Source organism: Zerene cesonia, unplaced genomic scaffold (assembly GCF_012273895.1).
Source record: "Zerene cesonia ecotype Mississippi unplaced genomic scaffold, Zerene_cesonia_1.1 Zces_u008, whole genome shotgun sequence".
NCBI lineage: Eukaryota > Metazoa > Arthropoda > Insecta > Lepidoptera > Pieridae > Zerene > Zerene cesonia.
In genome coordinates, this window is record NW_024045138.1 from 148,118 (window position 1) to 165,978 (window position 17,861).

General features: G+C 34.4%; 2 protein-coding genes across 2 annotated transcripts in view; both read left to right on the forward strand.

Annotated features, from left to right (window-relative positions):
- The first annotated feature begins 600 nt into the window (after positions 1-600).
- LOC119839096 (chitinase A-like) lies at positions 601-13,955 on the forward strand. The gene is made up of 2 exons (XM_038365290.1): positions 601-701; positions 12,161-13,955. Exon 2 carries the CDS (start codon positions 12,169-12,171, stop codon positions 13,834-13,836), a length of 1,668 nt encoding a protein of 555 aa, XP_038221218.1. The 5' UTR covers positions 601-701; positions 12,161-12,168; the 3' UTR covers positions 13,837-13,955.
- Positions 13,956-17,038: 3,083 nt separating this feature from the next.
- LOC119839109 overlaps positions 17,039-17,861 on the forward strand; it is a 2,548-nt gene continuing 1,725 nt past the window's right edge. The window contains exon 1 of the mRNA XM_038365307.1: positions 17,039-17,200. Coding sequence (XP_038221235.1) covers positions 17,101-17,200 — 100 coding nt within the window. The 5' untranslated portion in view covers positions 17,039-17,100. The remainder of the gene's footprint in view (positions 17,201-17,861) is intronic.

Consider the following 17,861-nt stretch of genomic DNA (forward strand, 5'->3'; position numbering starts at 1 on the left):
TAGATTTAAGCAAGATTAATAAGAAAAAAAACATAAAATTAAGAATGTCGAGAAAAGGGTTAGCGACGGGAATAAAGGAAGGGGCTGGGAAGGGTGAGGAAAAGCAGGGCAGTCTGGCTCAGTATTAAAGAATGATCACCTATTGGTCTGCAAAACATTAGATAAGTGAAATCCTACTAATATTATAAATGCGAAAGTTTGTAAGGATGTGTGTGTGTTTGTTGCTCTTTCACGTAAAAACTACTGAACCGATTGCAATGAAACTTAATACGTAGATAGCTGGACAACTGGAATAACACATAGGCAACTTTTTGTCCCGATATTCCTACGGGATACGGACTTACGCGGGTGAAACCGCGGGGTGCAGCTAGTAGATAATAAAATAATAATAAAAAAATGTGATGTGTGTTACATTTGTACTATACCTACCAAGGGGATATGTGGCACTGTGTGTGTCACTCACACATATTATAAAAACACTTACTTCAATTACAACATAAGAAACTAGTAAGGTACAAAAAAATGTTTTTGAAATATTGAATGCCATTTTCATTGGCACGAGCAGCAATGTCAACTAGACGTGTTAGTAATACTAATGTCTAAGTCCCTTTTGAATCATTAAGATCTACCCGAGACATAGAGCACAGTAGCAGTAGGGCCGGCGCGCGCGCAGGTGCATTGCACATACATACAAAATTACAGTACGTATTTTTTTTTTCATGTACAGTGATGTAAATAAGTGTGATTCCTTGTTTTTGTGGTTTTTGTTGAGTTTTGTGATTTTAAGTTAAGGGTTTGTTTATGTCATTTATAAATAGATAAATATTTATTGCACTTAAAACCGAAGAACACGTACGATTTCAGTTCGTATTATTTTAACAAAGATAAAAATGTACAATCGTTACGAAAAGTTCTGTATCAGAGAAACATACTCGAGCAATAATTTTGGAAAAGAAAAGTTATAAATTTTTTCTTAACATCCGTCTAGAGATTCGAAGTTTGTTGCCGTGTTTGCGAAGAAAGTGTTACGTTTTACCTAAATTCGAGTTCTTATAATGCGATATTTACATTTTCTCTGTTGCGCACGAATTACTTTGCTTTGTTACATGCGATACTAAATGTATGAAAAAAAATCAGTATTGATATTTTGTGCTTATAATTAATTAAAAGAAACTATCGTTATACTTATAACTTATAAATAGTATTTTACTAGACGTCATTATTGTCACCAATTAATTGTAAATCATACGTAACAGAAATATATTAAATCAAATTAATATTCGACGTTTAAACAATATTAAATGTTAATGACTTCTTCGAGTGACTGTACTGATTAATTTATTCAGTTCTAGTTTTGAATGAATCTGGAGCAATGAATGTGATTAACCGACATTACACTTGAACTGTTATTGTGTTTTACGAGACTGGAGTTCGTAAACTAGTTTTTATTTCCGACTTTGTTTAGACAATAGACTCTATGGAGATTGTTTGTCCGCGAATTTGTTTGTAATAACATAGGAAAATAACTCTAGAGAATTAAGAATAAATTGTATTAATATTTAATATCATTGTTGGATTATTATACGTACCGAAAGAACAATAAAATTTAATATATTATGAGCCAGAAATTACGTCGCATATCTTAATAATAATAGATTTTTTGTTTGACAAAATAGTTTCATGTGAATTTAAAATTTTCATAGTATTTATTTTTTCACTTATCCGTCGGTAACTTATAGCGTTGAATTTTGTTTGTTTAATGCCTTATAAGGAACTAGTGTTCGTTAAAAAATCAGCAAAGGACTTGGCTTATTACTTCATTTTATAACTGTGAACAACCGTTATGTGTCCCTTGCTATATGATAGCAATTGCAGCAGGCATTATTGCAAATTGCACCTTAATACAATTGGATAAGGAATGGAATCGATTCGTTAGGAATTTGTTAAGTCAATGATCTTATATAAACAACGCTGAACCCGTTTGCATGTAACGAATGTAATGAATTCGCGATGTTTATTTGTTTGTTGTTTTCACGATATCTTTTTTCTTTTTCATTTTTCTTTACAAGATGTTATTTCTGTATTAATAATTATTCCGTTTGCTGCGTTACCCGAGTTGTCAAAGGATAACTCTTGGCTTTACGGTTTAAACCTACCCTATTAAGTCTCAAACTATGTTTGTACCAAATTTTATACAATGTGGTTTAGTCGTGAAAAAGAAAAAGACAGACAGATATAGTTCATCATCATCATCATCATCAGCCCATATATGTTCCCACTGCTGGGACACAGGCCTCCTATGAGGGTTCAGGCCATAATCCACCACGCTGGCCAAGTGCGGGTTGGCAGATGTCACATGTCGTCGAACTTTTAATTCTTGGTCATGCCGGTTTCCTCACGATGTTTTCCTTCACCGTTTAAGCAGTGGAGATGTTATCCACATGCGCAGATAAATTGAAAAATCAATTTATTTCCTGCACGCTCGCCGGTCTCGAACCCCGACTTATCGATTTTGAAGTCCGAGGTTCTCACCACTGAGCCGTGATATAGTTACTTTATGTATTAGTACCAATCATGAAGAGGTAATATTTATGAATTTACGATTTCAACTTTATATGATGATATCACGAACTACTCAACCGATTCCAAAATATCATTCCTAAGATTTGAACGAGTCCCCTGAGTGCCAGGATCTCCGACTTAATAAGTTTCACACTCTGTGGCAACCACGTGCAAAAAGTCAGTAATTATATTGTAAGGGTGACATTTCACGTTTCATGTGTTCACATCTTGTTCGTTAGATTGTTTGGTTATAAATAAATTGTTTTTCAACCGACGTTTTAGGAAGATTACATGAATTAAAGCCTTAGAATAAACCTTTTTTTTCTGCATTTAATGAAATGTATGATAAGCTTATTTGATAGATTTGAAAACGGAATTAACACAATTTTCCAAAGATTTTGCGTAATTTTTTATATATTAACAGACACACCACAAACAATTGCTTGCTAATATAAAATAAAAAATCGTTCAAATGTGAGTAGGTCTCGTGATACTAAGGGTTCCGTGCAAATAAACTGCAGAGCAATTTCAAAAGAAAAAGATCACCCACCCAATCTATGACCGCGCGAATCGTAGCTTACCCTCGTTTTTTATAATGTTATACCGGCAACATAAATTCGTCATCTCTGAAAATGTCTTCTTTCCTACTATCACGGATCATGAGATACAGCCTGTTGACAGACGGATAGACAAATAGAAGAGACAGAAGATGACAGTGAAGTCTTAGGGTTCCGTTTTACCATTTCAGTATTGAACTGTGTAGATTTTTAAGATAATATCCTTGGTTTCTTCTGGTATGAATGTACCAACGATTAGTATAAACAATTTAACTTTAATATATTATATAAAATACACATGAAATCAATAGAACTACACGTGGTAAATGTAGGTTTTTGTGTTAAGGTTCTATGCCACACAATTGTATTTGAGTTATGATTATGAGCTTGAATTCGTATTGGTTATTTATAATTACTGTTGTTATTTATATATTATCTGTGCTTTTGGTTGGTTCATTCTTTACCTATCTTCATCATTATGAGCCCATATTTGTTCTCACTACAGGGACATGGCCTCTTATATGGGTTTAAGTCATTGTTCGCCATGTTGTCCAATTAGGGCTCATAGTCAAATAAGCCATATGTCGAACTTCTTGGTTCTGGGAGATGCTGGTTTCCAACCGTTTTGTGGATTTTTTTATGTTAGAAACGGACAATTGAGCTAGTGGTTCGCCTGATGATAAGCTATCACCACCGCCCATCAGTATCGCAGAGGATACTGTGTATGCGCTGCCCGCTTTTGAGGATTGACGACAGGAAAGAAGAAATGGATTAGGAAGGATGAGAAAATGAAATGGGCCTTGGGCATTTTTCTAATGGCAGGGGGTTCTCAATTCGACTGTATTTTATATGTTTGTTATCTCAGAACTTTTGCTTTGGTGAGCTGATTTTGATGAATATGTTTTTTTTTAAGCTTCAGCTTTTCAAAGCTGATGCCTCCCGTGAGTTCCTAATAAATATGATTTATTTCTATCCAGGCGGTTAATTTTTTTTGTAAAACTAAATAACATAATTTTTAAACTTACCTAACGTTAAATAGATTGACTTGTATGAAATGAATATCCGATAATAACGGAAAGGGGACAAAAAGAGGATAATAATCGAGCAAATTGAAAAACGTGAAGTTAGTTCCACACATCTGTATAGTAGGTCTTATATTATTTGAGTTATGTTTAAAATTGTTGATAATCTTCGCCTTGTTAGGCTTTAAATATCATTTTAAGACCCGTATTCATGGTAGAATGGTAAAAATTACAAGGTTACCGTTTTATCAATAACATTCGTAAAATAATTGATAATATGACTGACGTGGATACGGGTTATTGTGATAATAAATTCATTATTTAATTAGTGTTCATCTTTTACGTGTTTGTGACTTTCTGGATGCAATCAGAGAAAATTGACTAATCCAGATGGGATTACCCTGATATAAAATTTGTAGTGTGTTTGTTGATTGTATGTGTCCGACTCCTTTGGACTCGATTTTGACCCACTTTAAGGAGACAGATTTAATTCAAAGTTTGTAGAATCATCACTCATCAAGAATCAGTGACAATACGATAATTTCATGAACATAGCTTGTCATTCGATTAGGATCGATAGAATTAAATAATTTCCTTATGTACATTTTTACGGGTTAACTCGCTTTATGTCTGGAATCTATTAGTCCGAGAGTTTTTATTTATACCAACTAAAAATCAGTTGTTTGAACTACTGTAATAGTTATTTTAATTTATTAATATATTTCTTACTGTCAATGTCAATTTCTTGTACATGTAAAGGCAAAGCTTATCAACATTTTTTATTGAATTAAATGAAATTGTTTTAATTTCCCTGTTTTTCTTGCTTTTTTTCAATTAATTTGAAAGTAAATAGAATCACAACAATGTTTATCCTTTAATGAAATCAATAGAAACCTTCTGAAACAATGAACTAAATTAAAAAGCTTCTTAAAAAACTTCTACATTGAATAAATTATATAATATTAGCTGCACCCCGCGGTTTCACCCGCGTAAGTCCATATCCCGGGGGAATATCGAGATAAAAGTTGCCTATATGTTATTCCAGTTGGCCAGCTGTCTTCGTACCAAATTTCATTGCAATCAATTTAGTAGTTTTTGCGTGAAAGAGTAAAAAACATACACATCCTTAAAAACTTTAGCATTTATAACATTAGTAAGATAAGATGATAGGATAATATTAGTAGGATAGGATAGGATAATATAATTGATAGTAAATTAGAAACTAATCCGAATTTTTATATAAGCCACTTAATTAATGGCGTTCCCCACAAAAGAGAGGACATTTCATTTTGTCGTTTGTTATTTTACAAACAGCCCAAAGGTCTTATCCTCGACATTACGCGATCGTCGTGTTGTCTGTATATTATCTCAGACAGACCAACGTTTAATTGTTTTGTATATTGTTATTGCAACCGGATTTCAAATTCCTTGATTGGATTTTAATTGGGAACTATTAATAATTCTCGTGAGATGATTTAACCTTACAAATATGTCGTTTATAGGCTTTCGGAAATATATTATATAACAGATCCTTTGTATTTGGATGTACTTATTTTTGTCAACTTTGTTTTTAATACGCGCGCTTTCGCGATTTTTACAATAATTTCGATTTTTTTACTAATATTAATAAGTGAAGAATTACTGTATGTTAGTTTTTAAAATATATATTTACGCGGTTTTCATGTCTTTTGCAATAATGTTGAATTCTTTGCAGATTTTAATTGCGCGAAAAAATAAAAAATATATAATATTTGCGGCCTCACTGTAACTTTTTTCTGAAGGTCTAAATGAAAGTAACTCAGCTTTTTATATATGAGTAGAATACTAGAAACCAATTGACGCATAAACAGATATCTATTTCTCTCTTTATCCTTTCATCATCATCAGCCCATATATGTTCCCACTGCTGGGGCACAGGCCACCTATGAGGGTTCAGGCCATAATCCACCACGCTGGCCAAGTGCGGGTTGACAGATGTCACATGTCGTCGAACTTTTGTTTCTCTTTAACCTTTATTTGCCATACAAACATACCAAAAAGTAGACTGCTTTCGATGTATAATTATTCTAATATAATTCATCTAGATATTTTGGTAGATGTGGCATCTAAATATATAAAAAAGACCTGTATATAAGTAACCAGCTGTTGCCTGCAGCTTTGCCCGCGTGTTAATTTTTTACGACACATACTTTTATTCCCTATTTTATACCTTTCGGAATAGAATTTATCAAAATCCTTTCTTACTACTTACCCTACATAATAGTGGTTATCCGCATGCCAAATTTCAGCCCGATCGGTGCAGCAGTTTAAACTGTGCGTTGATTGATCAGTCACCTATGCTTTACATATTAAGAAATTCCTATGTGTGGAGAACATTAGTAAGTCGCAAGTTAACATTCGGCTTGCAAATGACTACAGAGCTATGGGATCGAATGTGTTACAATTAACAATAAGCACGTTTGCGTGTCACTGGTTTTGCATACAATGGCGTGTGGGTGGTTTTTTCAAGATCAGGTCGATGACCCGGCGGTCAGCTATGCAAGCTGCCTTTCGGAAATCTATTTGTGTTATATATGAGAAAGTAGCTCGGTTTATCTGATTTGGATCCAGTTTTGTACAGATTGAGATCCGAGAAGGGATATAGGATAGGTTTTATTCCGGAAATTTCACGGTATCTGGAACAGTGCGGGGAAATTCCTGGGGCTATCTTTTTTATGGGCATCGTAGCTGGTGGTTCGCCTGATGGTAAGCTATCATCACCGCTCATGAACATTCACAGAGGTAGTGCCTCTGCGAATGCGCTGCCCGCTTTTAAGACGTAAGGGATTGGGAAAGGATTGACGACTGGAAAGAGGGAATAGACTGGGAAGAGTGAGGATAAGGAAACGGGCCTCCGTTTCCCCCACTCACCTTACAAAACACAGTAGCATGCTTCTATTTCTGGTCTTCTGTGGGGGAGTACTTTCCCCGTGCAAACTGGACCAATTCGTGCCGAAGCGTGCTCGACGCCCACATTCACTCTTTTCTCAAATTATTGAACTTCATTCAAATTTAACTCAAACTCAAACTCAAACTTAAACCTCGCATATTCTACCCCGAACTCAAAACAAACTCAGCTCAATCAAGGGGTCTTTGGCATACAAAAAGAAATTCCAAAATGCACACCGTCCTTTAATAATATTGTAATTTAATATTATGGGAACATAAATATGCGAAGGTTTTTGAACTCAGTATCTGATGGTTTGTCGTATATTTGCATTTGTTACTTAATTTTAATGTATACTTTGGGAATTTATAATGATTGCATGATACGAGTATGAAATGGGATACTCTGTATGTAGTTTTTGATCATCAAGAGATCATTTGCAGTAGTGAGATAATTTTAAACAGAAGAAAGCTGTTAAAAAAGATCGTTTGGTAATTAAAAAAAGGGTCGTTTTCAGTGTTTTTTCTGACAACCATAACAACTTGTTAAAAACTACAAAAACACTACCTGCGCCCCGCGGTTTCACCCGCGTAAGTCCAGATCCCGTCGGAATATCGGGATAAAAAGTTGCCTATATGTTATTCCAGTTATCCAACTGTCTACGTACCAAATTACATTGCTATCGGTTCAGTAGTTTTTGCGTGAAAGAGCAACAAACACACACATTCTTACAAACTTTCGCATTTATAATATTAGTAGGATAGGATATGAAATTATAATTAATTTTTAACAATGTGCTTTACAAAAATTCATTAACCAATTGATATTAATCCTTTTTCTAACTCATTCATAATATTTCATTTTCCCTTACATTATACAATTTCCCTGAAATGGGTTTTAATCGGAACTACTCATATTTCTACAAAACGCATATTTCTTATCAAAATTACGATGTGATGTATTTTTGATTCATAATTTATGTTTGAATCATTTGGTTAATTCGAAAAACGATTAAACACGTCATAATAAAATCAATTCGAGATAATATGTTTTCTCTTTATGATCGTCACGGCTTGCCATTTTTAAAGAACTTTTAACATATTACTTACTATATTTCGTATAAAACCAAATATAGTAATTATTATTAGTTAGCAATTATATATATATTGATAACAATCAAATAAAAATATCGCTCAAAAACATGAAATAAAAATAGACATTATATATACAACTGTATTCCAAAACAATACAATTCAAACTTGTTGTGTTGTGTTGTGTTGATTGTGTCCTATAAAAAGTATAGTATGGTTCACTTCGTCCTATAATATATATATATTATAGGACGAAGTAATATATATATAATATATAGAATATATATATATATATATATATTATATATAGATAACACTCCAGACTTATGATGATGATGATGAAAAATTTTTGTGCAACATATTAACAGTTATTAGCAACGATTTGATATGATTTTACCGTAAGATACGCTTAAATATGTTAATTTATTCAAGTGTGTATTTGTTCAAAGATAAAAATTTAATTAATAATATATTATTTAGTTAGGTTCACGGCACGCTACTGTAGTTAATAGAACATATTGCTAGATAAGATAGTAATAGGAAATTCAGTGCCTATCAGACACTCATACGAAGGTAATCTTAACATTTCATTCTATTGGTGTTTTAGGCAACAAAAAATTTTCCACACAGACTTATAAATGAAAACCTAATCTTAGTAATATTGTAGGGGCGAAAGTTTATAAGAGCATGTGGATATATTTTGTTACTCTTTTACGTGGAAACCATTAATCGGATTGTGATGATATTTGTCAATTAGCTTATTATTCTGTATTGTCTATATTTATATAATACATGCATTTGCTGGAGGGTTTGAAGCTTGTCTTAAATGTATATTAAATCATTAGCTGTAACCCGCGGCGTCACTCGTATGGTGCCCGTTTAAAAGTTTTCATAAAAAAGATTAAATGTAGCTTATGTGATAATCCAGACTATAATCTATCTCTGTACTAAATTTCATATAAATACAATAAGCTGTTTTCGCGTGATAAGTAACAAACATCCATCCATACATCGAAACTTACAAACTTTCGCGTTAAAATATTAATAGGAATCCATATATATTGTGGGCAATAGGGCACATACGTAATAAGCAACATTTTATTTATTGTAACAAAACTGCTTATTATATAGTATATAGTAAGTATATAGTATTGTAGTACGAGTAGGTTGTAATCATTGAAAAAGAAATTAGAGAGAAAAGGGGAATGACTCCAGAATCATTATCATCATCATCATCATCAGCCCATTTATGTTCCCACAGCTGGGACACAGGCCTCCTATGAGGGTTTAGGCCATAGTCCACCACGCTGGCCAAGTGCGGGTCGGCAGATGTCACATGTTCACATGATTCTGGAATTATTGCCATTATAAAAATATGCTAAAAGAAGATTTTTCTTTATATACTTAATTGACCTTGCAAACCTTTAACTGAGTCAACCACTTCTGACTGCAATTAACAAGACGCATCTTTTGAAATTTATTCGTTCGTGTTAGTTTTATTATACATATTACATAAGTTATTAGTTGCGAATGAATTAATTGTTTACAATTGTTTTAATTTACCGTCTAGGCGGCTTTCGATTGTATTTGAAATTTTAATAAATTTATTTCCTCTTGCTTTCTTTATAATGTTATATAAAAATCATTTATTTATAAAATGTAATTGCATTATCTCTTTCACCTCCAACAAAAAGCATGAATTCTCAGATACATGTCCATATATATTCGATTCTAACATTCTCTTAGAAACATACAGTTCATTCACCTTGCTTCCCACTTTTCCCTCGGGATCTAGTATCTACACAGTATATTGTACAAGACTAGGACTTATTGCAAACAAGTAGTCAGTAATTTAATCTCCACATATATTGTAAATGCGAAAGTAGCTGTGTCTGTTTGTCGCTTCTTCGCTCCTATACCACTGAATCGATTTGGATGAAATTTTGTACAAAGATATTTAAGGACATAGGATTTATAGGATAGATTTTATTCCAGAAATACTACGCTAACGGGAGTTATGCGGGTATAGAAAAATTGAGGTGATTATTTTTGTGATATAGAAAATTATTGGCATCTGGTTTTATTTAAAATCAGTAGAAGAACCTCACCCAGGGACATCGGTGACCGTTTTTATAAAAAATAAATATCTATCCTAAGGAGCACTGATTATAAAACCATTAGAACCTTATTTTCAAATCAACAGTCGAATTCGTCATAGAGCGAATTATTTTTACATTCAACGTGCGAAGTCTGGGTGTGTAACTAGTTCTAGGTGTAAACGGAAGCTCTAACAGTCATGTACCAGTAAATCATAACTGATAAGATATTCGAATGCACTTAAATGCCTCCATAGCACAGTTTCTTTTACAGTTAAAATCGATCGGTTGTTCAATAGATCATTTATAATTTAATGGATCATTATATACCGTAGCATATGACAAAGGTAATTTAGCTACTATATCATAATGCTTGCTATCATTTTAAAACCGACTTCAAAAAAGGGGATTATTAATTCGACTGTACTTTTTTGTTTTTGGTTTTTTTTTATGTGATACCCGATAAATTATATAACTGTTATATAAATTAATAGATAGTCACTTTAATATCTATATATATAAAATTCTCGTGTCACAGTTTTCGTTGCCATACTCCTCCGAAACGGCTTGACCGATTTTGATGAAATTTTTTGTGTTTATCCGGTATCTATGAGAATCGGCCAACATCTATTTTTCATACCCCTAATGATAAGAGTAAGGCAGAACAGCGTGTGCCGGGTGCAGCTAGTCTAATATATAAATTTCTCGTGTCACAGTTTTCGTTGCCATACTCCTCCGAAACGGCTCGAGCGATTTTGATGAAATTTTTTGTGCTAATCCGGTATCTATGAGAATCAGCCAACATCTATTTTTCAAACCACTAAATGATAAGAGTAAGGCAGAACAGAGTTTGCCGGGTGCAGCTAGTGACTTTATAAATTCGTTTGTTTTTAAGTGTTATCCTTTACAGCATTAAAATGCAATGTTGAAATATCTTCCTGGGGATAGAAAAATAATGGTACCATTCGAGATTTTATAATATGACACTAATCTTCTAAAAAACACATAAAGAAATCGAAAAGCCACGGATTTCACGAGAAACCAGTACAGCCGTTTTTGAGAACCCCTTGGTTTTTGGGATCGTCGGTTAATAATTAATTGTTATAGTGTCGATGATGATGATTGAATAAAATTAAATGATTGTTTTTAAAACATATGATACAGTCACCTTTTAGATTTTAAATCAGGCCACTAAGAGATTAATTCAAATTGAATAACGGCATTTTTGTTGCTATTTTAGCGCCTTTGTTTTGCATTGCAAATGTATCTTCATTGTTTGCATTTTTCAACCGACTTCAAAAAGAGGAGGTTATCAATTCGACTTATTTTGTATTTGTCCCTTTTAACATTTTACGGAGTGAACCGATTATTATGATTTTATTGGAAAGCTGGTGCCTGTCTTGTGGTTCAATTTAAATTTGGTTTGACTTTTTTGTAAAAATAAATTATTTAAATCATAATCCTAACTACATAACCGGCAAAAGGTTACAGTTATCTAACATAATCTTATTTACATCGTATCCCGAACCGTTTTATTTGAAAATAAACGCTGTTAATATATTTGTTTACGTTTGTGTTTGTTTGAGTTACATTTCCGAAATACGTCGCTCCAGATCTTACTCATAACGGGCTTGGCTCATTAAGAGACAAAACATATCATTAGGGAGAAACAATTAAAAGCGATCCGTCACCTTGACCGACCCAATGACCGGGATAGAGAACGATGCTAACGATTTTTATTACGTTAAACATCACTATGACATTCCATACGGGTTGTTGAGTGTTAGCGGTTGGCCTACAATACCCTCCGTATATAAATGATAAAAATTGAGATGAGAGATCAGTACCCGGCCAACGCTTAAATGTGAGGTTCGTGCCCGAATTTTAACGTATTTATTTTTTGTAGGAACCGGTATGAGGCATCAGGCGCTGATTTTGGCCCTTGGGCTGTTCGCCACGGCGCAGTGTGCCCCTCCTGGGAAACCTACGCTCGGGTGGGGAGAGCGGACCTTCGCAATTGTTGAAGTTAATCAAGCCGCGACGGCTTATAATCAACTCGTGACGAGGAAGGATGCAGCTGACGTTACTGTTAACTGGAACGTGTGGTCTGGTGACTCAGCTGAAACAGCCAAGGTGCTTCTGGATGGAAAGGAATACTGGTCCGGCCCGTCAAGCGCGTCTTCATCTGCCACTTTCAAAGTCAAGAAGGGTGGTCGTTATATGATGCAAGTAGAGCTGTGCAATGCTGACGGTTGCAGCTCCAGCGATCCTACTCAGATTATTGTCGCTGACACTGATGGTAGCCACTTGCCACCTTTAGATTATACTATGGATGAGAAGCACAAGCCATTCAAGCAGACCTCTGGAAAAGTTGTTGGCGCATACTTCGTTGAGTGGGGCGTATACCCTAGGAAGTACCCCGTTGACCGCGTACCTATTCCCAATCTGACTCATCTGCTGTACGGTTTCATCCCAATTTGCGGTGGTGACGGTATCAACGACAGTTTAAAGGAAATTGAAGGAAGTTTCCAAGCGTTGCAACGCTCGTGCAGCGGCCGTGAAGACTTCAAAGTGTCGATTCACGATCCTTGGGCTGCTTTGCAGAAACCACAGAAGGGTCTCTCATCCTGGAATGAACCCTACAAAGGCAACTTCGGTCAATTGATGTCCTTGAAACAAGCCAGACCAGACTTGAAGATCCTCCCATCCATCGGCGGCTGGACCCTTGCCGATCCATTTTTCTTCTTCGACGATCAAGTTAAGAGACACCGTTTCATCGCTTCAGTAAAGGACTTCCTTCAGACTTGGAAATTCTTTGACGGTGTTGATATTGACTGGGAATTCCCTGGAGGTAAGGGAGCTAATCCTCACCTTGGTAGCCCTAAAGACGGTGATGTATACGTTACATTGATGAAGGAGCTCCGTGAAATGTTAGACGAATTATCCGCTGAGACAGGCAGGAAGTACGAGCTCACTTCAGCCATCAGCGCTGGTTGGGACAAGATTCAAGTGATCGACTACAAAGCTGCTCAAAATTATATGGACCACATATTCCTCATGAGCTACGACTTCAAAGGTGCCTGGTCCAACGATACTTTAGGTCACCAAACAGCATTATACGCGCCTGCATGGAACCCCAAAGAAACTTACACAACCGACTTTGGTGTGCAATATTTACTAGCCCAAGGTGTCCATCCTAAGAAGATCGTTGTTGGTGTGGCTATGTATGGCCGTGGTTGGACCGGAGTACATGATTATAAGGACAATAACCCCTTCACTGGTATCGCGACTGGGCCTTGCAAAGGTACGTGGCAGGACGGTGTGGTTGACTACAGAGAAATTGCCAATGAAATTGCGCAAGGCAAGTGGGACTTCCACTATGATAACGTAGCCCAAGCACCATACGTATTCAGGCCATCAACAGGGGACTTAATCACATACGACAACGCGAGGTCAGTTACTGAAAAAGGCAAATACGTTAGGAAGAACTATTTGGGCGGTTTATTCGCATGGGAAATCGACGCTGACAATGGTGACATTTTGAACGCTATGAACATGGCTTTAGGCAACACACCCGCGTAAATGTATATCAATTTGTGTTCCAATAATGTGATTATAATTATAAGTTTGGTTTAAGTTAGGACTTTAGTAGATTGTAACTGTATGAATACGTTATTTAAAATACAGACTGATTAAAATTATACGCATTTTTATTTACCTCCGCTAAAAATACTGAAATTAGAATGATGTAAATAATACTTTTATATCCATTATCAGATATAAAGCCCGCGTTTCATTTATAAAGATACAAAGAGATTTAAATCAATTTAATGCGCCTGATGATTTATTATGCAAAATTCATGAATTTCTAAATTGATATTATTTATATGAAAGGCATTAAATTTTGATAACGAATTAAATTTACTGCTATAATCTACATCACGGTATATAAGTGTTCAAAACATTTTATACTTTAATGGTAATGCGTAAAGCTTTTAAGATAATGAACGTTTCAAGTGCTTTATTATTGTATGTTATAAAAAACTTACCTGTGTATTTAAACTCAGTATGCTAAGGACTCAACTGGTTTCGATATTATCAATATAACGGAATTCTGATTGGATATTTGCGTCTCCGAACGGGAATATCTTGTTTTCATTTAGTTTATTGTTTTTATACTAGGAGAAAGTTTTATAGAGAGAATAAGCAATATAACACAAATAATCATATCATCAAGATGTTTGACCAAATTAGATGAATTACACTCGTTATTCTGGTTTATCACCACATTATTCCATCATTGCTGTATTAATCATGGACTTCACCCATCACGTTCAAACCATCCATCGTTTTGAAGGTCGATTGCCGACCTTACGCCTCAACAAATGAATAGCCAATTATAAATAAAAAGGGATAAAGAAAATAAAGAAAAGGACTAGGAAGAATAAGGAAAAGGACATAGGCTCCCTCGCTCACCGAACGAAACACATTAGCATATTTCTATTTCACGTTGGTCTTCCGTGGGGTGTGGTAGTTCCCCGGTGTTAGACCTAATTCGTTCCGAAGCTTGTTCAATTTCCACATAGAAATCTATCTGAATATCCAATAAAAATGGTGGTATATCATGTACCTATATCATTTTCTAATTGGAAGTAAGAAATCAGCGAATAAATGAATGAATAAAAAGCTTTTTATTGTACACCATGTGGTGGTGTGTGTGGTGGCTCAGTGGTGAGGACAACGAGGCGAGCGTGAACGAAATAATTATCGAAATAATATCGATTTTTCAATTTATCTGACCATATGGATAACATCACCACTTGCTCATTGCAAAGGAAAACATCTTGAGGAAACTGGAATGCCCGATATGTGACATCTATCAACCCTCACTTGGCCAGAACAGAATGCGGTCTCATCGCTGACACCACTACCAGGCAACCCAGATGACAAAATCTATTTTTATTGTGGTGCATAATAAGGAATCAAAATACTTAATACTCAATTTTCTTTAGGTTAATTATTTAGTAAAGATACTTGAGGTATATACTGATAGTTAACACGGTAGTTACTCTTCAAAACTATTACTTTTAAAAGTAGTTATGTATATATCATAGTTTTTTTTTTTTTCAATTGACAATATTTTATGATTTAGTTTTACTGCAGGTGTTTTATACTACTATGTCGATCAGTCTCACTAATCGATAAATTATTTTAATGATGTAAACCATTAAAATAATTTTCGAACATAAAAATTGATGCATTTCTGTGAAAGCATAATTTTATTAATTTAAGGAAATTTACATTCCTACAAAAACTCCTACAAACCAAATAGGTCATAGACACCTAGACCTTTTAAGTGAAGAAATCCCCTACCAAGGACAACATTCTATGAAAATTTATACGAGCTAGTAGTGTGTTATACCTGTGAAACGAAGTATTGAAACGCGTACTTACTATAAAATTTGGGCATAGATAACAAGTTTAATTTTTTTTAATAATAATTCGTAACTGTCAACTATTATATCGTAATTAATATTATAACTTGCCGTTTTAACCCCATCCATTCAACAAACTGTCACAAAATTAACATTTAAATCGATATTTCCTATCATTCGGATCACGTGTTATACGATATAAACAATAAACAATGGTATGGTACAATATTGGAAGCAGGTCACGATCGCAGACTGGTTCTTAGCTAGCGTACCCACTAGGCCAGGAAATTGGCGGGTTATCTTCTTCTTATATATAAAAATCAATTGCTGTTCGTTAGTCTCCCTAAAACTCGTGAGTGGCTTGGCCGATTTTGGATAATTTTGGTATCGATGTATTCATAATAGTCCAGGGAAGTGTTAAAAGGTAATAAAATACGGATGAATGTTTAAAAAAAAGGCGTTGCGTTATATAAATATATATATTGATATATATTCTTTGTAACAAAAAAATAAACAGCTTTTTTTAATAGTTAAATATTGTGTAAAAATATATGTGTTTCGTGTACGTGTTTATACAATGCCTGGTTAGTTACTGAAAATTCAGGCTTATTGTTTTGTCCACAACGTAATTAAAATAGCCTGCATTGCTTCGAGAAAAGGATGGTACGGCCGTGCCGCCTGCCGTCAGATGGTTACGTAAATAATCAACTCGTAAAAAAACGCTCATTTCAGAGACTATTTTTATATTTTAAATCGATCTTTCCTTATTGTCACTAATGACAGATCTTTGCATTCATAATATTTATTTATATTATTTACACTAATGGATAACCAAGACTGTTTACTTGTTTTTAAAAATTTTAAATGCATCCTCAATCTTTAATTTCTACTTATATTATTGTTGCTAAGGAACTACTAATTCTGTATCTTTGTCTGTCGCTTCTTCACACCTAAACTACTAAACCGAGTTTGATGAAATTTGATACCAAGAAAGCTTGAAACCTGAGAAAAGATTTATCATTTCATTACATTGTTTTATCCCGGACATACGGCAACAGAAAGTGTGCGGAAAGCTAGCAATACTGTATATGAAAGTGTTCTTTCCTTCTTTTAACTTCATTTTGTATACAAAATTTTAATCCCGAATTAAGAATTGCTTGGTACTCAACTGAAAATCCATCTTAAATGTCCAAAATAATGTGTCAAACAATATTGTACATCTTAAATAATATTTGTATGTAAACTATACTTATACCGAACACGTCTATTAAGATAATTAACATTCTATATACATAAAAAATAAATAATAACTCAATAACAAGTATATAAAACCCGACCTATCTAGAGATCATTCAGTGCTACTTCGCGGCTCCGACACGACTGCAACCCGACCAAATTAAAAAGCACTAAAATGAAGTTACTTATCGCTGCCTGCCTTTTCGCCGTGGTCGGATTATCGCTTGCTGACACTGTCTTGTATCCAAGGGGGTGCATATATGCTTTGGGAAAATGTGAGTTTTTGACAGTTTTAATTAATAATTGAAATGTATGTGAACACTTATTTATCAGCTTAATAAAATAATGCCAATCGGTTGAAAGCTCATGGAGTTAACGAGTGCTAAAAAATACAAACGAATTGAGAATCTGCTCTTTTTGCAGTCGGTTAATAGAGGTCACTATACTCATTCATTTATTCCCAATGAATGCAGATTATCAGATCACAAATGACCGAATGGATGAATGAAAGCAAAACATTAATTATTTATTGATTTATACCACGCTCGCTCTAAAGAGTTCGTAACGTCGGGTTAATAATATAATGAATTAATTGCGTTTAAAATCCGTTAAAAAGTCTTTAATTTCTAAATGTATATCACTGGCGCAATATCAAACACAAGAAAATACGATGACTAACTTGTTATAACCGGTTATCGATAGGTCGAGAGATATGTATGGTTCAGGTAAACATTTTAAAAGCCAGATAAATAATGTTCAATTTGTTAATAACATTCTGTATGCATACGCGAATTCTAAGAAGTTTTAAATACTTAATCTTTTTTGTTATTTATTCTGTCATTTTGTCGTTGGAAAAATAACTTACTTACTTACTCCTGTGGCGCTGAAACCCCGAAGTGGGTCTTGGCCTCCGAGACGAGAACTCTCCATCTTTCC

What these genes read in the sequence shown, in the direction of transcription:
- LOC119839096 (XM_038365290.1), top strand. Translation starts at nt 12,169, where the DNA reads ATGAGGCATCAGGCGCTGATTTTGGCCCTTGGGCTGTTCGCCACGGCG.